This window comes from Scatophagus argus, chromosome 10 (assembly GCF_020382885.2).
Source record: "Scatophagus argus isolate fScaArg1 chromosome 10, fScaArg1.pri, whole genome shotgun sequence".
Classification (NCBI taxonomy): domain Eukaryota; kingdom Metazoa; phylum Chordata; class Actinopteri; family Scatophagidae; genus Scatophagus; species Scatophagus argus.
In genome coordinates this window covers 4138607-4166079 of record NC_058502.1, presented here as the reverse complement: position 1 = coordinate 4166079, position 27473 = coordinate 4138607, and the positions used below count along the sequence as shown (strand labels likewise).

The 27473-nt window shown below is 45.1% G+C and overlaps 1 protein-coding gene and 1 long non-coding RNA gene across 3 annotated transcripts in view; both read left to right on the top strand.

Annotated features, from left to right (window-relative positions):
- Positions 1 to 18720, top strand: part of peli1b (pellino E3 ubiquitin protein ligase 1b) — a 33211-nt gene extending 14491 nt beyond the window's left edge. For both annotated transcript variants that reach the window (XM_046401931.1, XM_046401932.1), the window contains exons 2-7: positions 5517 to 5795; positions 11447 to 11576; positions 12677 to 12778; positions 13535 to 13732; positions 13978 to 14166; positions 18020 to 18720. In XM_046401931.1, the coding sequence (XP_046257887.1) occupies positions 5713 to 5795; positions 11447 to 11576; positions 12677 to 12778; positions 13535 to 13732; positions 13978 to 14166; positions 18020 to 18598 (1281 nt within the window). In that variant the 5' untranslated portion in view covers positions 5517 to 5712 and the 3' untranslated portion in view covers positions 18599 to 18720. The remainder of the gene's footprint in view (positions 1 to 5516; positions 5796 to 11446; positions 11577 to 12676; positions 12779 to 13534; positions 13733 to 13977; positions 14167 to 18019) is intronic.
- A 2759-nt stretch (positions 18721 to 21479) lies between these two features.
- Positions 21480 to 26909, top strand: LOC124065953. Its single transcript, XR_006844521.1, has 2 exons — positions 21480 to 24103; positions 25019 to 26909. It is a non-coding gene; the product is annotated as an uncharacterized LOC124065953 (long non-coding RNA).
- The last annotated feature ends 564 nt before the right edge of the window (positions 26910 to 27473 follow it).

Genomic DNA, 27473 nt, shown 5'->3' with positions numbered 1-27473 from the left:
TCGCTGTCCTCTCACAGCGTACATGAAAGGTGTGAAAGCCTCAGAGTGTTTTGAGGATGTGGTGAGAGCCAGTAATACTGGGATGATTATGTATCTGATAAACCTTCTTGATGAAGAAAGATCACAGCAGCCACATGTCAGAAGATGACCTTGTTTTTTACTCCGCTAGACACACGCACGCCTAACGTCTGATACCTCGTTTTAGCCCGGCAGGCAGAATATCAGGAGCTCTTTGGCCCTGATCACATTCAGAGGTGGCCTGGACCATTTACAGCCACATTCTTTTAGCATTCAACTACACAACAAGAAGCCACGACAACAGGCATAAATTACGTGCTCGACGCCTCTCACCTGCTCAGGTAGGCAGCAGATGTTTGTGAACACACTGTCTGTTTCAACTGATTTGACCGTTGAGCTAGTGACCGCAACATCCCCAGACTCCCTTAAAGATCTCACAGTCTTGAGAGTTGTTGAGTCAGGATTTACTCTGCAAAGCGGCTATGGAAAATTTTTAATCGTTTGTGCCTTCTTGTAAATTTGGCATTACGTGCAGTCCACCATTAGGTTGTTTCTCTCCTTGTAAAGAAAGTGTCAGTTTGTCGCAGCATCGCTGTCTAAACTGTGTCTTAACTGCCAGCGTGTCTGGAGACAGCTGGCCACATCCCTCTCAGGAAAAGAAATATGAGGAAACCCAAGAAAGATTTGTCTTCAACAAGTAATTTGTTAAAATCTTGACACTAGAATACAGAATACAGAAGAAGGAACAGATACTGGTAAATGGAATCAAATGCAGCTGTAATCACACAATGTTTTACTTTGAAGATCAAGTCCAATTTGTTGTCTCTTCACATAGCAGCAGTTGTGCCTCAGGTTTCTCCACATGTCCACAAACATGTCATCCTCTCTGTGTCTAAAGCACACATGTGTTATTATTTATTGATCTGATGACCCATTTTACCAGCAGGATTTCATTACCACTTTCCAGTAATGAAGATGGCACACTGTGTAGGAGGCCCTGGTTTTCTTTTCTGTCTAATCTAATGATGACCCTGTTTGCTTCAGTTGCTGTTTTAAGTTGCTGTTTTTGCTGTTTTTGTGTCCTTTTTTCACATCAGTTGCCAGTAATGCAGGTTGATTTGTAATGCGCGTTTTGATTGTTTGAGTTAGACCGTAAAATGACACCATAGGCTCCACGAAAGTCACAATGTGCCTTTTTTGAAACACTACTTTCTGCCGTTAAACAAAACATTAATTGATAAATCTGGAAAATAATTTAGATAATTCATTAGTTATTTAGCAGTCAGTCATCAGGTTGATAAGCCTAATCTGTCGTGCTCGCGTGCTTGGGTGCAGCCAGCTTTGCTATCGGAAATAGAGAGATTCGATTGGCTCAGTAGCATCATGTGATATGATTTACAAAGCGTGCAGTCGACCGGGGTTTGCTGCTGTAAAGGCTTCTAAAGCTGTGCTGTTTAAAATAGAAATGCTTCACAAAAACGTTATAATTTTTATTAATTTATCGATTATACATGTTGTCCAAACTACTTCACATTGGACAGAGATTCCTTGCTTTAAAATCAGTAGAATCTGCTGATTAGTTCACAGCACTCTGTAGTTCCTTGTTTGAGTTCCTCTTTTTCCGTGACCTTGTTAGAGTATCTTCTGACCCATTTTTGGTTCCCGACCCACCAGCCGAGAAACACTGCCCCTGGTATAGTTGTTTGTTTCCACAGAGCCGGAAAGTGTGTCACCCTTTGACTTTCGATATCACCAAGCCTTTTTGTGTAATACACCTCCTTTAACTCAACATGAAAACATTGTGCAGAAAAATCTGTCAACTGTTGTGTGTGACGTGCTCGATTGATGTTTCCTTGTGCGTTGCCCTTGGCCATACATGTGTGCTAAATAGGACAGTTTGACATGTTGCACCGCGGCTTAGCTGGCAATGCATTCACAAGACGAAGTGCAGCTGTTATCCTGCTTCCCCGTTAACATGAACACATATGTGTGTATGTTTGCTTCTGCCTGTGTGCATGTACATTTGTTTGTGCCATGTTGTGCTCCGTTGGCAGCCAGTGGGGATGGCAGGTGTCCTCCGTGACTGCTTGCAGTTAAGTTTTATGAGGGCTTTTGTAAGTGTGAGGTTGCTGTTCCTGCTGTCAGCAGCACGTTGTTACAATCCCTGACCCCGGCCAGCAAAGTCAGTCTCGCTGAGCTCCACATCTATTGTTGTAGGCCTGTGTGTCTCGGTAGCTAAGCAGCAGCTGGCATGCAGCCACACCGAGCTCTGTGTCATGCAGAGTTGCAGAGGCAGAGAACTCAGTCAGACACACACAAATATACACGTACGTATGGCACATGTGTCGGACATAATGCATGTTTAATGCATGTTTTTTTCCTAAAGAAAACCTAATTTGAACAATTTTTAAACATTGCATAACCCAAAGTGAGTTGACAGAAATCAAATGTTGAATTGGAGAAAATAAAGCTGTCACTCATCCTGTTGTTATTAACAGCATAAAATGTCAGTTAGCAGGGGCTTTAAATGTTAAAACAGACATCATTAGTCTGATGTATAAGTCCAGTGCTGACTGTTGTCGTGCACCACCCCAAACGCTTCGCCATACTTTTGGCTGCTTTGCATACACAGTGCCGCAGCGAGTAATGGCCCAGTATGAACACTATTTCCAGGGAGACTGGGCTGGGTGGGTTGACGACCTTGAGCTACGCCGGGAAAAAAAGCAATAAAGAAGACTGTTTGTGATCGAAGCATGAGCGGGACATGTTTTCTGCTGTTTTTTTTTTAATTACAGTAGAGTTGAGACAGAAAGATAATTCAGCACTCTGGACATGAGTTCAATAACAGGGACCCACTGCTTTGAGACTTTTTTTTCTTTTTGTCCTCAGTGTCTGGATCCATAGGTACAAATCAATTTCTTGCGAGTCAGCTAACAGCTCTCCTGACACTGGTGTGTGTGTGCGTGTGTGTGTGTGTGTGTGTGTGTGTGTGTGTGTGTGTGTGTGTGTGTGTGTGTGTGTGTGTGTGTGTGTGCAGGGAGGATTTCACATGCGTGGTGTTTTAGTATGCTCCGACTGTGCCGCGTGTCTGCATGTGTGTGAGAATGCGGGATTAACCCTCGATGTCGGTGGAGCAGGTGGGGCTCCGGCTCAGATCCAGTTTTGCGGTTCAAACACACCCTTGTTCACCTCCCTCCTTTCCTCCTGCACACTCTTCCAAGTCTTCCATTTTGCTTCTCATTGCCTCCATCCAGAATAGAAAGTCGGGCCCTCACTCCGACCGATGTGGCTTCTTTCTTGACTCGCGCTGCGCGTGTTGAAGCAGTTTGCAGTTCACAGCTGTACTGATGTTGTGATGTGATACACTGAATATAGATCTGTTGTTAACATGGCGTTAACACCCTTGGAGCTGAGATATCTGAATGCGAGATGAAACTCAAAAGTGTTACTTCTTCCAAGTGTGAGGCTGTGATGCAGTTCGTATGAATGTTAGGATGCGAGAGGTTTTCAGTTGTCAGGAAGGGCTAAAAAAGGCCACTCGAGCCTTAAAAAATAAAAAAGAAGCTGTTGCGAGTGTGAACGTCACAGTCTCTTTTTGGATACACCTATTTTCCTCCTCATTTCCCATCACTTCCATAAGTTTTTGACCGCTTTTGACAGCTCAGTTACTGGAAGGTAAACTTCATGGTAAACGTTAGGTCGAGCTCACAAGGGACTTTCAGCATCAGTGAAGTTGAAGTGGATGATTTTTAGATGATGTTGATAGTGCACAAAGCTGGTTAGAAGGAATCATGTTGCTCGTACATCATATTGAAATTTAGGATATGTTTTCAGTTTTTGATGCCTCACATAAGCTCGCAGACTTCCTTCATCCATACTGAAGGACGCTTCTGTCTGACATTATATCTGAATTATTTACTTGGAAGGCCTCTGTATGAACTTCTCCCACTCGGTCTGATGGGACCGTATCAGCCTTCCTGCTCTTCAGTGCTCAGTGAGAGTGTTTAAAGCACCCCCATCCCCACTGATCATCAAAACACTTTGCTTCCTATGCGTTATTCATGTGTGGTTTTCCATTCTCAGCAGAAGGGCACTCTGGGAGTTGTAGGAGAAATATTCCTCTTCACATCAGGAGGACTGCCTGGTAGTGAAGCGATGATGTTATTCTTTCTGTTCTGCTCTTCCTTTGAAAGATGGCTCAGCATATTTATATTCTACTTCTTTTGCCATGTGAGTGAGACAAAAAGATGAGGAGGACCCACAAGAAAGGTCACGAGTTGAGTTGAGTTATGAGTAAACTCATAATGTCGAGAATGCACAAGATGTCCCTTGGCTTGTTATAACAGGAAGTCCATCCTCTCTTTTTTTTCTCACGCCTTCTTTTCTCACACATGCTTTCATTCTCTGCTCTTTGCTGTGATTTCCTGTGAAGAGCTCTGTGTGTGTGTGTGTGTGTGTGTGCATGTTTGAATCACACTCTGAAGTCGGCGTTCACAGACAATCGCCTCACTCAGCAAGAAGAAGAAAAAGGCTCATGTCCTCCCGACCTTATTCACATACCTGATGTTCTGATGAAGGTCTTTTTATGTTAACTTTGCAGTAAAATATCTGCAGGTGAAGTGTGTTGGCGTGGTTGGCATTTGTACATTGAGTAACTTACAGTGGCTCTAAATACATCAAATAAAATTAGTCTGCGTCGGGTTAAAAGATGCCTCCTGCGTATCTTTTACTTGGTGGTGACGAGTTGAACCAGGATGGTTCAAAAAGTGCTTGAGGTCCCATCCCTCCCCATCAGCGTATTAGTTGCTACAGCGGCAGAAGATTGTCTCATTAACCGGCTTCCTTCCCAGGGAAAAGCATGACAGAAAACAGGGGTTGAATTGATGGAGGCCTTTTGAGTAACATATCCACATGTCTCAAGGCTTGTCAGACATCAGAACTCTGCACGGCACTTTGAAATATTCTAATATGATTTTACCGCACTGCAAGGTTATGAGCGACAGTCAGTTTATCTTTCTCCACGAAAGTCTTGAGGGGTACAGTAACATTACGACATTCATGTTACAAAGTGGTCCAGGAGAAGAATGTGCTTGCACATGTTTGAATGACCAACACAGCACCTTGCTGGATGTCATTGCAGCCCTGCATTTCTACATTTTATTTTTTTGTTTTTTGTTGGAGCCTGATGAACCGACACATCTCATTATTAAAATGAATAAGGGGACCTTTCTTCATGCAGAGCCGATGTCTGTCTGAACGTAACCAACATCATAACATGCAATTTAAACGCAGACCTGATGTTAAATCACATCTGGTGGTCAGTGGAAGGTTTTCAGCAGGTAAAAAAAAACAGCTACCATGATGTTTGTTGTCATAAGAAACTGTAAGAGGCATCTACATGCATAAATCTTGAAAACAGATGGGATTTTGAGATATAAACTGCCTTTGATTCCAAAACACACTAATCTTTGTGTTAATTCTTTCTTTGTCACTTGCAGGGCAGGACGAGCTGCACATGAAGCATGAGAGGCTGGAGCTGAGGCTCAGCTGACCCTTCCCCTACCTTCTCCTCCTTTCCCCTGTGCTCCATTCGATCAGCACCTCCACCCACCCATCCCCTCCTTTCCCCTTCCTGTCTCCCTCGCACTGCTGGATCTCACCTCCCCTACTCCGAGCCTCAATCAGCCGAGCCCAATGTATTCTCCGGAGCAGGAAAACATCTCCACCACCTCCTCCACCAAAGTGCCAGTGAAGTACGGAGAGCTCATTGTGTTGGGGTAAGAAACATCATCACATCTGCCTCGGTGAATGTGGCTCTGTGTCCGTTGTTTTCTTTTTGCATCAGTCGAACAAGCTTAAAAGTGTGCATTTGAAAAATCAAATTTCTGACACTAAAACTGTGGTATAAATAACAAGTAATGTACTTCAGGTGAGAGGCTGAGGTGCAGATCGAATCATTTTGTGTTGAAAACATCTTTAATTGAACTGCAGCGAGCAAACACTAATAATAAACTCTTGGAAAAATGGCAAAAACGCATTCTGCCCGACGTTTCCTCCTTATAGTCACAATGTGTGACAAGATGATGAACCTGCTGTTCGTCTGCTTACTGTTTTGGTTCACTCTCACTTTGAGTGAAGGCTGCACTTACATTCATCAGGTGGCCAGTAACGAGAGTCTGAGCGAGCGATAGCCTTGGCACAGATAACTGCCTGATGGGTAAATAAGTTACTGTTTGCGAACAAGCTCGGCATATCAGCTCATGTGTCAGTTTTTGTGTTCACAGCTCGCTTCCGCAGTTCAGGTTTGTTGATATCTCAGGTTTCACAAGTGCTTTTTGTTGAACATGAGCCGTGTACGTTGGCCACTATTGATTATTTTAGCGATTGCCGTATCCACGAGTCAGGCCTGATGATGTTTGGACGCGTCGGCCACAGTTGTTGCCGGTCTTGCTCAGTCCAATCAGCGTTCTCAGCACCCCTGCCGTTTGATAAATGAGCTCTCTCTGCACGTGAAAATGTGACCTGCCCCTTGTGACTTTGATGGTCTGAGTTCTCGCCGTGTGTAAACTGAAGACCGTTATGGAGACAGACCTTTGAGCCATAGTTTTGACAATGTCCAATTTGATATTCTCTGACTTGTTAATCTAGCTGTACAAGACTTGCACACTCACTCAAAATCCAGTGCGCTTTCTTGCTGATTTCAGCTGCAACAGACAAAGAAATGCAGCAATGTCTCAGCAGGGGGAGGAACGAAGACTGTTAGCAAACAAATATGGACACGTGGCATTTAAGTAAGACATATTTAATAATTTGTTCACAAGAGAGCTCCATGGGGCTCCTTTAAAGGTGCCTGAACACAGTGCAGCATCTGATTTATATTTACTGTGACTTTATGTTGGCTTTCTTGTTTCTTACACTGTCTGGCAGTGATGGCACATTATAATTAAAGAGGTCATAACTTCAGAATAATGATGGTAACAAGAAAAAGAGGGGATTTTTTTTTAGGTTAAAGACCGGGTGTCCTGGGGGAAGGGAATATAAGAAAGATTTAGAAGCACTTGGACTGGTCAGCAGACTTGTAGATATCTGATATAAATAAATAATTGTTATGTTTTTGTCCAGTTGCACGGGATGTGCGCTGATAGGATTGTTCTGCCGCAGTGAGAATCAAGTATTTTTGGGACATGAAAACGAAGCCCATTGCTTAATATATTTCAAGATGAGATCAACTTTGGTCAGGAGCAACACTAGATACTCATCATTAACACCTCGGCTGTGTCTCCCTGCAGAGATTTGTTTTGACTCAAGTCCACATACTCAGCTGTAGGAAAATCCCTCCGCCACACCCTGCATCCTCAGCATACAGCACACACGCACACACACATACACACACTTTCGCCAATACCAACCGACAGTGAAGGACTTCCTTTATCTGTCTGTCTCCTGTTTATTCCCCAAAGTGCTATTCCACTCCACTCCCCTTCCCAGCCCACTCCACAGAGGAATGCAGATGTCGGAAAGACTCCTTACACGCCTGTACATACACACAGACATGCATGCTTGCGTGTGCACGCAAAACACGTGCGCGCACACACACACTCACACATTTTTCTTGTCTCACTCAAACACACACAGCTGACTCACAGTTTGTTGTTCTGGGTTGTGCTGGAGCGGTATTGTCAGGGAGATGACCGTGGAAATTTTCCTCAGTGGAAAAACTCAGTGAGCAGTAAACGCGGCTCCATGCCTTTACAAGGGAGAACCCCAGTTTTCCGCTTTGCTCTTCTTTTTCCGCTCCGAGTTTTTGATTCTAGGTCAGGCCACCGTTTTTTAAAAGGTCAACAGGGACACTTTTTCCTGGATGACATGAGCAGACACACACTGAGCTGGAAGCAAGGCTTTAATTTGCACTGCAGTGTGTTTTATGTGTGGCCTCTAACCCTGACGTTAGTGCCACGCTCTGTCCTTCTGACCTCCTCTGAAGTGAATCCTTCACCGTGATGTTCTGGAGCAGAGCAAGTTGTTTACTATCAGTCACGTGTGATTTATGCAATATAAAAGCCACATGGGGCCATGACAGCACAGGACGCTCTTTTCCATTTGCATCCACATATGCTAGCTTGCGGTCTTCTCCTTTGTGTGTGTGTGTGTCATCGCGCACATGCACAGTGCAAACAAAATGGAGAGGAGTCATAAAAAACATTGCCCCGTTGGCCTACTAGTGGTCAGAGATTCCACAGGATGAGTTGTTGCATGGCTACAAACCAGAAAAACACCAAAACTCCCACAATCAAATGACTGGAAGCAACAAACACAGTTTACAAATGCATTCTTCTTGGCCACATCCGAGATTGACTCTGCTGAACTGACCTTGTTATTTAGCTTGAAGCACTGCCAGCATCCCTCCTGTCCACAAGTTTAATATAGTCATGACTGGTGGACGTAAACTACTTATGTACAGAAACCAGCATGATGAATGACGAGCTAAAGAGAAGAACTCACGAAAGATTTTCTCTAATGCCAAAGCTGAAACCATCGGCCTGCTATGACACCCAGACTGATTTCCTTTGTTTTTCCTTATAAATAAATATGGACAATGATTCAGAAGTCTGAAACCAGACTAACTCTGCAAAAGAGCACCAGCTAAAGACATAGAAGACAGGAAGACCTGTTGTCCTAACGCTGATGATGCTAACCGAAAGGCTCAGCCGTGGTAAACTCCACCCACCTGGTTCTCCCAGCAGGCTGGAACAAGCGCTTGGATTTATTTGAGAACACTCTGTGACTAAGAACAGACTCTCACGTGCAAATAGTAACGGACAACCCCATCAACACGTCGCACAGTGCTGTGTCTGACCTCCTCGCTAACCCCCGTTCAGCATTACCATGTTTGAAGCCCGCCGATGCTAATGGCCTAATCCGGAGGAATGCTGTAGCGTATCCAGGGATGATCTGTTTACGGTCGTACTGGACGTCCATGTGGCCTTTTAAACAACTGCGTCGTCCTCACTGGAACACACTGCAGACCGTCCAGATCCGTCTCTGTCTGTGTCTGCATACGCGTGTGATTCTGTATGAGCGTGATGAAAACGCATGTTTTTCATGCGTGTGGGTTGAAGTGGTGTCCCATCCTTTACAACAGTGTTGCACGGGCAGAATATTCTTCATTTTTAAGACTGTATAGTATTCACACTTGAAAACTGAAACTCTCTCACTTTTCCTTCGTCTCTGTGTGTATTTTGACTTAAATGAATCTTTGAAAAAATAAACTTCTTACTTGGCGGCCTCTGCCTTTAGTCTAACATATCTTGCAGTATTAACGTATGTAAACAGAGACACAGAGATGACTCGGCCGTAGGCAGTAATTATGCACACAACCTGTCCTTATGTTTTTATAGGCTTACCGTATAAATGGTGTTGCTGCACACTGAGCTATAGTTTACCAGTGTTTGGAGGGAAAAACACACACACACACACACACTCTTGTTGCTTATTTTGAGAATTAACCTGTTTAAGCACACCCATTAAACACACACTAACTTGTTGCTAAACATTAGCCTCTTTGCCGTTGTTTTGAGAATATTTGGATACACGAACGTACATTCAGTCATGACTGCTACCCATGGGATCCTGGGTCTGAACTGCCTGCAGACTACCCTGCCCTCCCTCTCTCTGGGGAGGCTAAACTTCACCACGGTTATGCTCTTGCCATGGTTACTCTTCCCAAACGTTGCTGTGGCTCTGTTCTCTCACCATGGTTACTCGTAAACCCTCCCAGCGTTGTTTGATCCCTGCAGATCCGCTGCTCTCTCAGAGAAGCATTTCGCTGCAGGCTGGGCGTCCTTACAACCTGTCTGCGCTGGACTCAGTGCAATGGGTGGTTTCATTTAAAGAGTCTGGCTGGTCAAAGACACGTTTCAACTGTGCTGAGGTCCTGCTCAGTGTGGCTAGTTGTGCTGTGCAATTGCAGTCACAGCAATTTTCTCAGTTTCTTTTTCTTTCCTTCTTTCTTTCTTATTCATCTCATATACTTTACACATGAACCCTTGATTGCTGCCTTTTTGAAATTGTCACTGTGTTGTCCAGTTTTGGTGATTTCTCCTGATTTTGTGGAAACGTTCTGAAAAGTTCTGAAACCTTTAAAGCTAGCTTTGAAATGTTGTGGGCATCAGTATATGCATACTATTTAATGCCATGTTTGTTGATACATCGAACCTTTTTGGAAGACCAGAACCCCAACGTCAGATTATTGCAGAACAGTTTGAGTAGCCTGCTTTTTCAGAAAATATGAAATGAAGAATCAGACGTTAGCCAGAAACTGCAAAACTCACGGCTAAGCAAAAAAAAAATCAGTGGGAAGCCATTTAATCTCTGGTCGTGTCTGTGCCGCGTTTCCCTGAGTTACCACGTTGGATTTATTGCAGCCGAGTTGCAGTATGCCAGGGTAAGCCAGAGGAGTCCATAACTTATGTGGCTTCTGGATTTCATAACAATGTTAAAGTAGTGAGCGGTGTTTATGCATGCGGTAATGTTTATAAAGCTGTGGTTCTGTTAGCGGCGGTATCGCTTCACACTGGCAGCGGCTTATCTAAAACATGTGTGTGCAAAGAATAAAACCTTGTTGGACGTCGACTGGATGTGTTTTGAAGGTGCTTCATATGCAAACCTTTATACCTGGAAACCCGAAGTGCTGTATTCCTGTGCCTGTCCACTTATTTCACTTATGTTAAACACGTAATAATGTCGTTTATATTACTGTAGTCAGTGAGCACCTTTTGTTGAATGGTTTTGATATCTTGGTTTTTATAAATTTGGAGAGGGATGAGCCCAATTTGTTCCATGTCATCCGAGTCACTTAAGGTCAGTTCTCAAAAACACACAGATGTACTGTTTATGTAGCGACTGGTGGGTGGAGATGATTAATGTTTTCTGAATGTTTTCTTACTTTAGGATATTAAGGTAGACACACACACACACACACACGCACGCTCAGACACACAGAGGCTCCATTCTGCAGCAGGGAACGCCTCTGTTTATTCTCCTTTCCTCAGCTGTGTTTCAGGATAAATGAGTGTCTTTGTGTGTTTATCTTCTCAGCCTTTCTGGAAATATGTTTGGAGTTTTTTTGTTTTGTTTTGTTTTGTTTAAGGGGCATGATGTGCTTTTGTAAAAAAAAAAAAAAAAAAAAAAAGCATATATGATAAGTATGGACTGGTGCGTGTGTGTGTGTGTGTGTGAGTGATAGAGAGAGAATGTTGTCTTAGAGGCATGGGAGGGAGTGAACCAAAATGCCTCAAGCCTCTTCCACAATGACTGTTTTTCCAGCACATTATGCAGCTACTCAGACTATAATGCCCTATTGTTTTCTGTATGTATGTGTGTGTGTGTGTGTGCTAATGTGTGTGTGCGCGTATGCGTATGTGTGCAGGTACAATGGCTCTCTGCCCAACGGGGACCGAGGCCGACGTAAAAGCCGCTTTGCACTTTGCAAAAGGCCGAAGGCAAACGGGGTGAAGCCCAGCACAGTTCACATCGCCTGCTCTCCACAGGCAGCCAAGGTAACACACGCATACACACACACACACACACACACACATTTAGTCACCCCAGAGATCACACAGGGGACACCTTGCACATCAGCAGTTTCGGTACTTTCATTGTTTGCATAGCGATTTATGTTTAAAGTGAGTTTTGTGGCTATAGTGTTCATGATATCCAGCACAAACATATGGGTTGATAAAGAAAATACAAATGTGTCAGCTAGAAAATAGCACCCTGTTCTCCTTCTCTTATCAAAGGTCTTCTTTGTGTGTGTATGATTTTATGTTGTCTGACAGCATCAAATAAAACACACCCAGTATGGTGGCTTTGACCTGCACTGCTCCACCAAAGGCTTTTGTGTTCTGTGATATTAGTAACGCACGCACACTCACACACACCCCATAAACACGACAGGAAAAGGAGAGTTCAGCAAAGCTTCCCTGACTTAACAGAAAAAGGAAAGCAAGCGGGTGCACGGCCCTGTCGAGGTTTAAAAGGCATCTGAACAATGCGTTTTTACACAGCATTTAAGTGGAACATGCTGAAGGCTTATGAGAGGAACAAAAGTGAACGGTTCAGCGGAGGCTAGCTGAGCGTTTGCCAGCAAAGTCCTGAGCTGCACATGTCCGCGTGTTCCCATCGTCAGTTAAAAGCCCAGAAATCCTCCAAACTCTTTCAATGAGCGGAGGATTGTGAGGCGTGTGAGAGGACCTTTTGCTGTCTTTGGTTTAACGTGTGCACTTCGTGGATTCTCTGCGGACACACGCCGTCGAACTCTCGCTTGGCAGGGTAAACGCCAGATTTTTGGCTGCAGTGGCTTGAGAGTCTCGGAGAGTGATTGTCCTCTTTCGTCCTTTGGGTGGTCCCGACCCACTGAAAAGATGTTGAGGCTGTGTGAAGTCCTGCCAGTGACTACATGACTCAACTCTCCGCCTACCCCACCCTTCCTGTGTGCGTCTATTGTTCTCTGCGAGGAACAGTGAGCAAGTGTCAGAGGTGTTTCTGCAGTAAAGCATGTTCAGGTTCAGTTCTCCTGTATATTTCTCAGCGACGGGTTTGGGTGGAAAGCATCTAAACGTATTTACTTTTGTCTCATTTCTTTCTTCTGTCCATTCAGGCCATAAGCAACAAAGACCAGCACAGCATCTCTTTCACTCTGTCTCGAGCCCAGACGGTGGTGGTGGAGTACACCCACGACAGCAATACAGACATGTTCCAGGTAACAAGCCTTAGCTTTTCATCACCGGGACTCGAGTTTTACAACCAACCCTTATTTTTCCACTGGATTCCTGCAAGTGCAGCTGGTCTGAGAGATGTTGTGTAGTTTTGTGCACACGTGTGGTGCGACTAAGGGATTTTCAAAGTCTCGTAATGCGCACCTGGCTTTACCGACACGGTCTGGATTTGGAGCAGCAGCAGTAGCTGTGACAGACGACTGCATCCGTTTGCATGCATTCAAACTCTTTCTCAGAGGCATATTTTTAGATTGTTTATCCTTAACCTTGGAAACAGCGGCTGAGAAGACCAGCACAGTATCCATCCAGTAGATGTCCTGGAGCTCTCCATCATATCGCATCATGTCCATTAACTCTTGTAAAGGGATGTGTGCTGAAGTCATTATGTATTAATTAATAAAGCGAACAAAAAAATAAAATAAAGCGTAAAACCAGTGATACATCATTCTATCTGTCAGGCATAAGCACAAGTTTTTATAAATGTTTTTTCCAAAATATTTTTCCAAAGTCATCCCGTTCCCATCAGCATGGTGCAGAACGTCCTCAAGGGGTGTAATGCATGTGAACCTGCTGAAAACTGAAAAGGTCATATACTTAAGTGTAAAATGTTTGATACAGAGCAGCAGATGTTTGTTAAACTGACTTGGAAATATTCCTCAGTGTTGTACCATGTGTTTTGTCATTATCCTCCCGTTTCATTTTTGTTTTATTTCCTTTCCGTTTCCGTCTCTCTTCACCAGATCGGTCGATCGACAGAGAGTCCCATAGACTTTGTCGTGACGGACACGGTGGCAGGCAGCCAGAGTAACGCAGACACCCAGTCGGTCCAGAGCACCATCTCCCGCTTCGCCTGCCGCATCAAGTGCCAGCGCACGCCGCCTTACACCGCACGCATCTACGCCGCAGGCTTCGACTCCTCCAAGAACATCTTCCTCGGGGTGAGCTGGTGCTTCGGACGCGTGTGGAGGGGTGTGAGAGAGTAAAAGGCGGATAGAGCGAAGGACAAAGACCACATGGCGATGTGCTTTATTGTCCAGGTGTTTGGGGTTGAGTGCTGGGACAGTTGGCTGCGTCCCAATGTAAAAGGCTTCATATAAATGACATTATGACTTCTGAATGTTAAACAAAGAAACCATGATACGCTCGTCCTGATCATAGCTTCCCATGTCTTTGTTCTCCTCAGGAGAAAGCTGCCAAGTGGAAGACGGCTGATGGTCAAATGGACGGGCTGACCACCAACGGCGTGCTGGTGATGCACCCTCGAAATGGCTTCACCCAGGACTCCAAACCAGGCGTCTGGAGAGAGATCTCAGTCTGCGGCAACGTGTTCACCCTAAGAGAGACCCGCTCGGCACAGCAGCGAGGAAAGATGGTGAGAAAAGCCTCAACCCGTGTCCTGTAGCAGCACCCGTAGCAGCACCCGTAGCGTGATGCGTTCAGTGTCCTCAGAACAGTACAAACAAAGATTGAACTGCTGAAGAGCTCTGGCTTTCACAGTTGGGATGTGTTCACAAGTATCCTGAGATTAACCTTACAACAGCACTACTTTGGAAAGGAGCTGAGGGGTTTTCTAAAGGCCGGAACAGATCTGCTTTTTTACGTGCACCACGTGACGATGATGACCTCACTAATCACAGCAGGAAAGAGGCGGGATGTTTCCGCTTGCAGGCAGCTCACCGTCGACAGATATCACCACCGACACGGTCACTCCGGCAGCGGGACGTCAGAGCTTAACACAACCGTGGGGGTGTGCTGATGCCGTCCCCGTGGCAACAGGTTCAGCTGCCGAAGCCACGCGTAACAGATCCTTGTAAGGGGGATTTTCCCGCTGACGTGAGGTCCTGTCAGCCAATCAAACTCTCCTGCTGTCTTCTCACCGTGGGCATCTGTGGCATTGTCTGATTGGATATAGGATGTTGGTGGTGTGTTTAATTAAGTCTTTTATTTATTTATTTTTTGCTCTCTTTTTCTTTCCGTCTCCGTTCTGCCACCGTCAGCCACGAGCGCACAGTCAGCAGGTCCGCAGGCCTAACATCAAGCCGTCTCTTTATCTGCTGTCCCACCTGTTCTCAATTGTCTCCAGCGCAGCACAAACGAGCCGCTCTCGTATGTCCACCCGCCCTTTACCACACAGAGGGTTAACCGCTCGTGCTTTATCCACAACCACCGGAACTCATTATTTCACAGCTGATTGTCAATTTAGATAGTCGGCTGTTGGAAAGCACCTATTTTCATTATGTACGGTGAGGGAGCATGATGGGGTTTAATTGTCATGCTGAGCGCACACAGGAGTGGAGACTCAGTGGAGTCTTGTGTCGTTCTGAGTCGTGCTGTCACATACACTTTGAAGGGTAATATTAGCTGATTGGCACTCGCTTTAAGAACTTTAACTTGCCGATGGAAAAGTACAGCCAACTGGAATTAAATTGAATTTTTCAGCAGACACATGGACTTTCAGGGCTCGATGGCTAATTGGCTGCACAGCTGCTGCACGCTAAACAGCGAATGTCACTCGGGTTGAGCCGGACGCTGGTGTGGTCCTCTCTCTACGATACTGAAGAGGAACAGTAGGACAGGAGGCTGTCCGCCCACGATACGTAACCCACGACACAAGTCGCAGTCACTTTGTCCCTCGTTCGCTGCTGGAGCTCAGCCCGCCTGCTGCTGCCAGTCAATCACACCAACGCACACACACATCCAGCCAGCTGAGAGGAAAACGCGCGTTTTTTTTCCCCCTCCTTTTTATAATAAGAACTATTAACACGTTGATGTTGTTTTTGAGTGGCTGCGGTTGGACTGGGCTGATTGCAGTTGGACTTGACCTCTGTTGGCGTTGCAGTCTAACAGCCTGGCGGAGCACGCGGCTCTGTAAACGGGACAACTGCACTGCATTAGTGAAGGTTAACAGCAGAAGGACTTTCTGATTGAAGAGGGGGAGAAAATGGTCGTCTCAGCAAGTTTGACAGAAGCTATGTGGGCCAACGTGTGTGCGTGTGTGTGTTAATAGGTACCTGAGGTGTGCCACTGAATGAGTTTTGGGTTTTAGCATCCCGCGTTTGTACTCTCGCCTGTCCTTGGCGTTTAGAAAATACTTATCATCAGAAAAACATGACACCTTCAGAGAGAAAACGATTTAGGCTACAAGAAGAAGAAGAAGAATTTTTCTGTTTTTGGGGAACTTTGCGTTTATTCTAACGTGGTTCTTGTGCAGGTTCATTTCAGTTCTTGGACAGACACGCTCGGGCCTCGCCAACAGGGCAGCTGGTCACCCTTCTGCAGCTGGACACAAGGTTAAACCCGGCGTAATTAGGAATATCTTAGAGAGCAGTACGCACACACACACACACACACACACAGTGGTTGCTTTGGGGGCTGATGTGAAGTATAATAAATGGGCAGGGCAGAGTGTGTGAGCTCCTGCTGTGTCTAATAGAAGCTTTCGTGCTGACAAATGATTCACTTCTGTGTAATTAAATTATAACTGTGTGTCGAGGGCGAGCGTCTGTGGATGTTTACACGAACTGAGTCGACCCGCAGCCCTCAGATCATTAGTATTGAGTGTGGTGATTTATTGATTAGACAAACAGTTGGTTTTTGTTGTTGTTGTTGTTGTTATTAATGTGGCAGCGTTGGTGATTAGAGGAGGAGGCCTTGTGATGCTGGTTTGAAATCAGCTAACCAGATGGGGAAAATCTGAGCAGGGGGGGAAAAAACCAACAACCGTTTGGAGACGCCGAACTCTCAGCCGTTCCAGCCGAGCAGCTCGTTGGCCGACAGCAGAACGACGGCGGTTTTACTGGGCAGATGTGAACGCTCGCGTCAGCTGCATCAGTGTGAAACGCTGACAGGAAGAGAGCACGTGTGCTCGGGATAAATGAAGGTTAACAACGTGTCACCTGGAGGGACACGTCAGCCCTGCGTCTGCCCCGAGACACACACACACACACTGACCTCACCCCCAGCGTTTGTATGAATGACCTCATCAGAGACCCTGGGAGCTGCTCCTCCTCTTCCTCCTCCTCCTCCTCCTCCTCCTCCCCTCATCTGTGTATCACTTTTTAAAAACATAGTTTATGTTTCTGCTTTCTTCCCCCCTGGTTATCTAAACATGGAATTTCCCGCCGTGTGTGATCCCACCGAGGCTCGCTGCCCGCCCACCGACATCGCTCTTTCAGCTTCTCATGTCGTCTTGCCTCCAGCTGTCAGTCCCCTGCTTCCTCCCCGAGTCAGACGGCCCTCTGAGGGAGGAATGAAGGCGTCACACTGCCACCTGCTGTGCTGTGATGAGTACTACAAACCTCAGTGCTCCATGTTTGAAGCAGGCAGCAATCCAGTCCCGTTTCCCTTATCCTCTCTTTTCCCATGTGGGGGCTGGAGCCTATCCCAGCATGCCGGTCGCTGGTCCATCACAGACAAGTGGGAATATTTGGAAAACCCTGAGAGAAATGAACCATCACTAATTTTGAACAGAACATTTTTTTGAGGTTTTGAATGTTTGTTAATGTGGATGCTGTGAATGTTTCTCTGTCACTTTAGGCCGGCCTCCCGGTGAGCATGAACTAAAACATTATCAATCAGCTATAATCTGTGAGACAGATAATCCAAAATAATATGGACTTGCATCCGAAACGCTGACATCTCACAAGGCCGCGTTCGCTATGAGTGCACAGTTAGATGAGTCTCGTTTGCGTTATTTTGACAGGAACAAAGAAAGTGAAAGTCAGTGTGCCTTTTAGCTTTAGCTAAGCCAGCAGTGGGGCCATCATTCACATTCTTCTGCTTTGTGTTGTATGTTCTCAGGGTGGCAGCCAGCAGACATGCGCTCAGTAGTTTTTCTTGGAGGTTGACCTCAAGCAGTTCACGTTTTTGTAATTTAAAGTTACTCGTGATGCAGACAGATGCAGCCTGACAATGTTGAGCACAAGTAAGAGACAAACACGAATGAATGCAACGTTTCAAAAACTTTTCCAGCTGACAGTCAGGCCTGGTGGAGAAGAGGAAACTAGAAAAGAGCCTTTAGACCCTCAGGTAGAGAATCATAAATCAATCAAAAAAAATTTCACAAAAGTACAGTGAGGAAAACAGGACAGTGAATTTTCAGGTGTCTTGAAACTGACACGATTGTCCTAACGTTGATGATGTGGTTCCTCATCTTGTTCGTATTCTGTATTTTTGTTCTGCTGTGAACCGCAGCGGCTCATCTGCATAACTTCTCTCTGTCGCAGGTGGAGACTGAGAGCCACGAGCTGGTCGACGGCTCTCTCATCGACCTTTGCGGCGCGACCCTGCTGTGGCGCACCGCCGAGGGCCTGTCGCGCACTCCCACCCTCAAACACCTGGAGGCGCTGCGGCAGGAGATCAACGCGGCTCGCCCGCAGTGTCCCGTGGGCTTCAACACGCTCGCCTTCCCCTCCATGCGTCGCAAGGACACGCCGGACGAGAAGCAGCCCTGGGTCTACCTCCAGTGTGGCCACGTGCACGGCTACCACAACTGGGGCAACCACCGCGAGGAGAGGGAGGGCCGCGAGGGCCGCCACAGGGAGTGCCCCATGTGCCGGACCAAAGGGCCGTACGTGCCGCTGTGGCTGGGCTGCGAGGCCGGGTTTTACGTCGACGCCGCCCCGCCCACTCACGCCTTTAACCCCTGCGGCCACGTTTGCTCAGAGAAGACGGCGGCCTTCTGGAGTCAGATCCCGCTGCCGCACGGCACGCACACCTTCCACGCCGCCTGCCCCTTCTGCGCCCAGCAGCTGAGTGGTGAGCAGGGCTACGTCAGACTCATCTTCCAGGGACCCCTCGACTAGCGGAGCCGACTTCCCATCATCCTTTGAGGGGGGGAGTTTTTGTGTTTGGACGCTGACCCCTGCATTAAAAAAACAGGGGAGCTGCACCGTTTTGGTTTGTCTCCTCTGCGGTTAAGATGAAACCCTTTTTCTGGACTTCTTTTGTCTCTTTCTCATATTTAAGTGACCTTTGTATTGCTTTTTCATGAATGACGACAAAGAATTCTATATTTTCACGAGAAACCAGAGACACAAAAAACCAAACAAAGAGCACTGCTGGGTAAACCTTTTTGTTTGTTTCTCAGAAGGAACTTTGAACAGCAGTATTTTTCAAACTTAGCGACACACCGTAGCGCAAACATACGGTTTTTATTCATGTTAAATTGTTGCAATATACATCAGTGTACATCCCTTAGAGCTAATTTAAACAAAGATGTTTATTTATGGCCCAGGAACCATCGCTTCATCCTTTATCTGTCAGATACGTCTAACTTCAATACTATTTAGCGTTTTAATTTGAAAATACAGTATATTGTTGATCAGATATAAAGTTCTAGGTGTGTTCTGAGGGTTTCGTTCTGTGTCTCTCCCCCATGTTCGCCTCTCAGATCTGTTTGTCGTATTTATACACCCCCGTCCTCTGGCGTGCTCTCACTTTGTGTGTTCACCCTTCAGCCGTACTCTTTAGGCTTCACCACGGCCTTTTCACATTCAAAGCAATAGATTTGGAACAGAAACCTCCTAAAGCATCATGGGAAACCGAGTCCTCTGGGCGTCTGCGCGACGGCCAGACAGGCTGAGCGATTGATCCGTCCCTTTAAAGTCCGAGTGAAGCGCTTCTGACCGCAGGTTAGCCACGATAACGCAGCTATGTAGCTAACGACACACACACACACTCTCTCTCGACCTGGTCAAAATGCTGCAGCAGGTACCAGTGTGTACTGTCTGTCTGGTTTGCTCTGCTTGTCTGCTGTTGTCAGTCAGGGAGCATCTCACTGGAGGCTGATGATGACTCGCGTTTTATTTTGAAAAACAGATGATTTCCTGCACTTTTTTTCTTCGGGCGTAGTTTTAAACGTTGCATGTTCAGTCATGATTCTCTTTCTGTCGCCTGAATTGTGCAGGACGTCCCATCAAGCGAGCAACAGAACACGTTTAAGAAAAAGACGACTGTAGCTGTTTGACTCAGGTTTGATCCACACAACACGTTGTCTGTATGGATGTGTGTGTGTGTGTGTGTGTGTGTGTGTGTGTTCCCATCAGGGCCTTCTGCATGACTTTGTGCTGTCCCAACAGTGCATCGAAGCGCCACAGTGCGAGTGTGCACAAATTTGACCAGTTTAGCCCACGTTCGTTTTACATTATGAAACAGTGTTGCACTTGGAAGAGAGCAGCTTTTTAAACGCAGTCGGCTGGGATTTTATTTTTCCTATCGATATATTTTATGCCTTTATTATTTAGTCATTAGAAAGATGACAAGAAATTATGAGAGAGAGACGGGAACGACGACGAACATCCGCAGTGGGACCAAACCAGAGATGTTGCAGTTTGTGGTCGCCCAGCAGGTTGCATCAGGATATAAATTGTACTTTAACTTAATGTAATTTTACCAGCCATAATGGCAGGCCCAACCAACAAATTTACTCTGCCGAGCATAAATAAGTGAGCAGCTGCATTCCTTATTCCACATAAACGCGTGATTAATGCTTGGTATTTGAGCACTTCGTGTCCGACAAATAAGATCTCCAGCAGTTTGTTCGACGCTCACCTTCAAAATCCACCTCAGAAGATGTGAAAGTGATTTCAGCAGCCGTGTGACTGAGCTTCCAGCAGCCACAATGACGAACAATAAGAAAAGTTCAAATATCTCTCAGTCTCAGGCTTAACTGTTAAGTCTTTGATTTGAGAGCCGACGGTCCTCACGTTTTGTGCACTTTGTGACAGCACGAGCCCCCCCACACACACACACACTCGCCGCTGTGTGTGACAACGAGACACACACTCAAACTGTAGAGTTCACGATCACTTCCACACTGCCCGCAACGCCCAGCTTCAGCAGGCATCAGTGGTGTGTGTGTGTGTGTGTGTGAGAGAGAGAGATTGTAATTTGTGTGTTCATCATGACTGTATGCAGTTTTCAGTTCTCTCTGTGTGTGTGTGTGTGTTCTCATCTGTCCACACAGAAGTTCCCCATAGATCGTTCTCATCACCCCAGTGACCTCGGACTGCAACACGCTAACTCACCTCAGGGAGAAAAAGGATGACCTGTGTCACACCTACACACACACACACACACGTGTTAAAACACACACTGCTAAGGTCTTCTGAGGATACCTCAAAGTATAAAAAAAAGTCTGTTCTGGATTTGAAAGTTTGACGTCTCCTTCACCCAGTTTTGTTTTGTGTCATGGACTCCGTGTGTGTCTCTGTGTGTGTGTGTGTGTGTGTGTGTGTGTGTGTGGTGTGTGTGTAAGGGCTTCACTCTGTGTCCGTACTGTCGTCTCAGCGACACACGTCCGTCAGTGCAACCCCATCCTCGTCTTCTTCCTCTCCTCCTCCTCCTCCTCCTCCTCCTCCTCCCGCCCGGAGTCTCCTCGTGCTTGTAAAGGCAAAAGCAACGAATGTTTCCAGCAAACACTTTTTTTGTAACGACTTTAATCAAATAAAGTCTAAAAATGATTTCAGTGTGTGCTGGGTTTTTATTTGCGTCAGAAAAGGAGCCTTCGTTAGTATGCATGTTTAACTCACCAAAGCTGTGTGTGTGTGTGTGTGTGTGTGTGTGTGTGTGTGTGTGTGTGTGTGTGTGTGTTTGATCACGTGTGACTGACGTCGACACAGCAGGAAGGTCCCGGATCTGAGTCCCCTCTGGGTGAGGTTTCGTGAGGAGACAACGAAAGAGAGACCGACAACGTGGACACCTGCGGCTTATAGACACGTACGGCCTATATATATATGTAGGTGCGCTCAATAGTCTGGAAATTACGGTAATTGTTCAGTGAGCTGCATTTGACGCCAACTTATCCCAGTGGCCGCCGGCGGTACTGCAGTGACAACAGTCCCACCACTGGGAGAAACACCAATGAGCACGTGCAGTGGGTCACACAATACGAAAGCTAGAAGACCTTTTATTTTGATGTCACTTTAAAAATGTCTTCTTCTTAAAATTAGGCACAAACGTCCACTCGAACTCAAAGATGAACTTATTAGATTTTGGGAGAGACAAAGACCGAGGTCACTGCCATCAAGCAGAACAAGTGACAAAATGACTTAGATGGTCATTAGACATAAAAAGGCTTTTTTTAAAACCCACAATCTTTGTTTTATTGAATCAATAGATTTTTTTTATACGTGTATAAAACTGCTTCGACTCTGTGTGTGTCTACGTCACAGCGTCTTCACTGCCTTTTTGTCACCTGTCCTCACCATGTGGGCTGCGTGTTGTTCTTAAGTTTGGCAGCACATCTGGGTGTAAACATCCTGCCATCAGTTTACTGGAAACCCACTGCAAGAAAAGAAAGAAACCGGTTGGTCCTCAATAGAGAGATTTTCTGTTTCCAAATTTCAACACACCTCGGCTGATCAGAACCTTTTTTGGCTTAAGATCTTGGCGAATTCACGTGACCTGAAGTCATGTCGAGAGTCCAGCATCCTGTAATGGTGAGAATCTGAGTAAGAAAGAAAAAAATCTGTTTTTAGGACCTTAATCTTCCTAAAAATGAAATTCTAAAAGGCCAGAAGGAAGCAAGCGAGAAAATTCATCGCAACAACATATCAAAGTTAAGTTGTTTTAATGAATAATATAATTTTTCCTATGACTGATGTTACATGCTAATTAGACTGTTATTGCAGACGGATTAATGTGTTAAAAGGGTTTTAACTACTATATACCCTGTTTAAAGGGTTCATCCAGTGGTTCTAAACATAAGGTTTGGGTCACTCTGATGATTATTAGTAAAGGAAAGAAGAGAAGTTCTGCTACAAAAAAATCTGTTCTTTTTTCCCTTTCTCGAATCAAAAACTTTGTTTTTTTTGTCAAAAAATAAGTAATTTCCCCCTTTGTGCCTCCAACAGTGATTTAAACGAAGTTCACAAAGTTCAGAGGAGTCATGATAAGCCGTAGCCTAGAGGTTGGAGAAGCGGCCTGTGATCCGAAGGTAAATGTAACTGAGTAAAATGACAACATGCTGACCTCAGTTCACTGGAAAGCTGCTGTAGGAAAAAACAAAACAAAGAAACTGGTTTGTCTTCATTGTACAGATTGTATGCTTTTATTTTGAAATCCCACCACTCCTTGGTCGAGTGAACACCCATGATTCTATCACACTGATGTGATCAGGTTTTCAGATAAGGCTTTCTATGAAGACCACACCCACTGCTGACATTCACAATACTGTCTGATGTGTCATAAAACATTATACATGTGACTTTTAATGAATTATGCTCTTCACTAGTTAGAAAATAGAGGTTGACTTACAGGTCTTATAATGCATTATGACTACCGACACTTGCCTCAACAAACAGCTGTAACAGTCCATGTTACGTTACTGATCAATACGGGAGTGTAAGCGACATAATTTACCATCAAAACCACAAGTACTCGCAATGTCAGCGAATCAGCATGTGTTCATATGTAAACACAGCAAAATGTTGTCGCTGCTTAAGGTGGAGCTGATTGTCAATACTTTGTGTGCTTTGCTATGTTTAACAGCTGATCACATTTTATAACCCGGTCGCATGTTTTGTACGTGAAATTCTAATTTGAAAAGAAACCAGACTGTGTTTGTGTAAATGTACTGAGTTACTTATTTGCTAACTAAATCCCACGAAATGAGCAACACCAAAGCCTGCGTCATCAAAATATATTCTAAACCCTCCGGGCTTTATAGGGCCTGGTTACTGTCCAAAAAGGCATTAAAAACACTTGACTGCTGTGTTGGCACTGCAGTTCATGTCAAGCTGGTCCCACGTACGTCGCCATGCAAGCTTTTCCAGATTCTTCAGCCGCTGAAGGAAAAGAATGTCAAAACAGATGATGAGGTACTGCAAGGTGAAGAAAAGGTTTGTCTGCTTTTTTCTTTCGGTTTCACTTGCATTGTCAGCACAGGAAGTGTGTGTGTGTGTGTGTGTGTGTGTCTTTGGGGGGGGGGGGGACTTATCTTACAGGTTTGCAGTATATATAAGAGGGAGCTTAGACTCACTTGTACATTTTGCTCCCCTGACGAGGTGTTTTTAAAGATGGCAAGTAACTCAAACCAGATCAGCACAAATCAGAGAAAGGTAAGACTGGTCCAGGCCGCGTACCAAGAGAGGACTTATTCCGTTGGCGGCTGGGACATCACACAACAGAAATCTGCAAGAGTGTATCAAGGGGCCCTCGCCAATGAAGATTACATACTGGTGGGCCGAGCCGGGTTCTGCGAGACCTCTATCACTTTTCAAAGCTCAACTCGAAAATTCACAGCGGAAGCAAAAGATACCAACCTTCAAGTGCTGCTGATTAATAAAAAGCAGCCACACAAGAGTGTTGTAAGTACCGTCTGCCACTGCCACAACACGTTTCTTAGGTCCTGAATCTGAAAGAAGAGTCTGAACTTTGCCAACCAGATTGGAAATCATATCTCATACAACCAAAATCACTTTCACGTAAGTCTGTTTGGACACTGAGCTTTCATCAGCGGATTACGACTCGCTGTTACAGCCTTAATGCCACAGGTGTGCCAGTCAAAGACTTGATGTTTTCAAGGACTTGAGGCCCATCTTGTTTTCCAACAGTCACCAATGGACAAGGAAAAACATGACTGGACAGCAAGTTATTTTCAGGGAGTAAAAAGAAAACCTGCTACGTGTCAAAGAAACAGTGCTGTAGGATGTATTTAAGAACACAAAGAAATGTTTACTCAGGCGAGGTGTGTTTATTTCTTTTATGAACTCCCAGGTGAAAGGAAGAGATCGGAGGTGACCTCTGATGTTCATGTGGGAGTTTTTGCTTTCAAAACTGTGGAGTTTTTTTTATGTTTTGTTTTTGTTTTTGCTGTATTTAAAAAAAAGCCATTTTTTAAAATTTTGGTTAACCCCACCTCGTATCAGCGTTGAGTGGGAGGGGGAATCTCTTCTACAAAAAGTTATCTCATCTCTTTAATTCAGTTTTCAGTACAGAAAGACCCAACATTCGCCCATGAGCAAGCACTTCTGTATTTTACAATAATAATAATAACACAAAAAAGCACATTTTAAACCCTGAAAATCTGAAGCAAAAGGAGCTTCCACTGGGCTGCAATGCAATAATTGAAAAGTGTTGACCTGTTTTGGTCTCATGTCCAGTCAAAAAAGAGGCTTAAGGCAATGTAATGTGTGAGTTTATATTCTTAAAAGTTAAACTTAAGTTGACATGTGTGGCTGCTCAGACCAGTGACTGCATGTCACCTGTTGCTTGTTTTGCAGGTGTACCGAAGTTAACTGACAGCGGGTGACTGTGATAACTCCAGACGGACTGCGTGCTTCAGCTCTGTGCGCGGAATAAATCTAATAGTTACAAGACGAGTCGGTTCACCAAGAATGGTGAAACAGTCACGCTTCCGTTTTCCTCTCAGACTGACACTGTTGTGGGACGTTCAGGGCCCGATCGATGATACGGAAGGAATGTCTGAAGTCTCAGACTGAGCTGCACAGAATCTTTGTGATGTTTGACAACCAAGTACGCCATGAACCGAAACATTAAACTGTTGATCTGCTGTGTGTTAAGTGATTATGTTATGTAACCGCATTTCAATCTGGTGGTGGTTTATTATTGATAACATGAAACTTTGATGATGCGAGCCTCAGTGTTATTATTATGGGTTGTAATCAGCGGGTCATTCACCTTTGATTATTATTATTATTATGACTGGAACACGTCAATGAAGAGCTGATCCTTCTAACTACTGTTAATGCTCCTTATCTGCCGCCTCTTGTTGTCATGCAGTCCAGTGCACGTGTGTTAGGAGGAATTATCGCGAGCAGATTAGCCAAATAAACAAATACATCCTGTCATGTGTCTTGTAATTGAAGCTTCACAAAGAAGAGATATTTGTTAAAATGTGCCTGTTTATGTTTCTGGCAGAGAGTTGGATGAGAGGATGGATACCACAATCTTTAAACGGAGAGCCACAGCCAGCAGTTAGCTTAGCTTAGCACAAAGACAGCATACAGACAAACAGCTAGCTTGCCTCCATCCCAGCACAAAAAACATTTGCCTGCCAGCACCTCTAAAGCCCACAGATTGACACATTTTATCTGTAGGCCTACAAAAACAGACGTTTGTCAGTTTGCAAGGGTTTTTTTTGTGCATTTTCCAAATTGTTGCATAAACTTAAGTGTCTATGTTTCCAGCTTTGTTACAAGGCGTAGCCAACAGGGCCAACAGCCCAGTATGCAGTGTGTGAGGCCAATGCAGTATGAACCAGTGACTTTACAAACTTCAGGACCACAGTGTCTCCTCTGGTTCCCAGTTATCAGTCTCCTGCCCAGGTCCAGTCTCTTGTCCAGATATGGATGCTTCTGGCAAAAAACCCAAGATGGTGACGGCCACAATAAACTGAAAGATTCAACATTAGTTAGTCCACAAACCGGTGGGTTGAGGGTGTGATGGATTTGCACTTGGGTGCAATCAAACAGCTGCAAGTGCAAGCCCCTGACTACTTTCTTCAAGAAACTGATCATAATGAAACAGAATTTCAATGAAGAGTATTTTTAGTAAAAAACAATGCTTGTTCATATGAAGAGTCAGTGAAGGTTAATGAAGCTACTGTCATTAAGTTTAGAACAGCTCAGTCTAGAAGCAACTGTGAGCCGCTCTTTAATGACGCTGTGGTAGTTTATTCACCAAAACAACCTTCATCCTTTAAGGCTGAAAAACACATCACCAGTAAAGCACAAATCTCACTTTAAACTTGTCCATTGTGGTGTACTTTTGGGTGCCGCTGATGAATGACGTGACTGCAGGTCACAAACAGAGACACACGCTGGTTATTTCGTATTGCACTTTATTCAGCTCAAATCAACGCTTATTGCTTTCAGGGCTTCCGGTCCACACACACGTCGGACCCATCTCAAGTATTCTCACGCTGTAACTTTGCGTACGTGTTTTAAAAAGGTTTACCGTCTGAATCTGTGTGTGTGTGCGCGTGTGTGTGTGTGTTCAAACCAACGGTGAAGAACACACTGCACTTCCTGTCTTGCTGTATGTGACGAGTTAATGCTGACTGAAGGAGGCGACGGGAGAGATTTGACACCATAATGGAGGCATGAAGTTTCATTGACATTAAGGTCAAAAAGTGACAGAGAATATCCCGGGTAAAAACAGAAGCGATGCACAACACTGTTGACATTTTTCACCATCTACATCACAAATAAAGTCATTTACTTTATAATGATGTACTGTCAGCTGATACGAGTAATTTCATGGCATTATGATCATGCCTGAACACCTGGATCATAACAGTCTTCATCTGAGAACATCATGAAATGTCCCCTGGCAGGATAAGATGTTTTCCTCTATGGCACAAACTCCTGGGAGTCAAAACGAGGTTTATCTGGACACTGTCTGGTGGAAGTATGACCTACGCTCTGTTATGTGAAAGTCATGGCTGCCATTGCTCTGGAAGAAAGTTACCCATTTATTTGTTCGTACACAAACGTCACTCGAGGCTCCTGGGGTTCTGCATGGTTCCACAAATTCGGGATTGATCTGGATTCTCCATGTGACGACCCCACAGTGGATTAATCAGCGGACCAGTACAACTCCCATCCGCACTGTGGAGGTTTTTACTCTTTCAGCTCGTTGTTTTGGTTTTCGAACCCGAAACTCAATGGCTTTGGTCCAGTTAAGTCCAGTAAGGCTCACGTGCTCCTAATTATT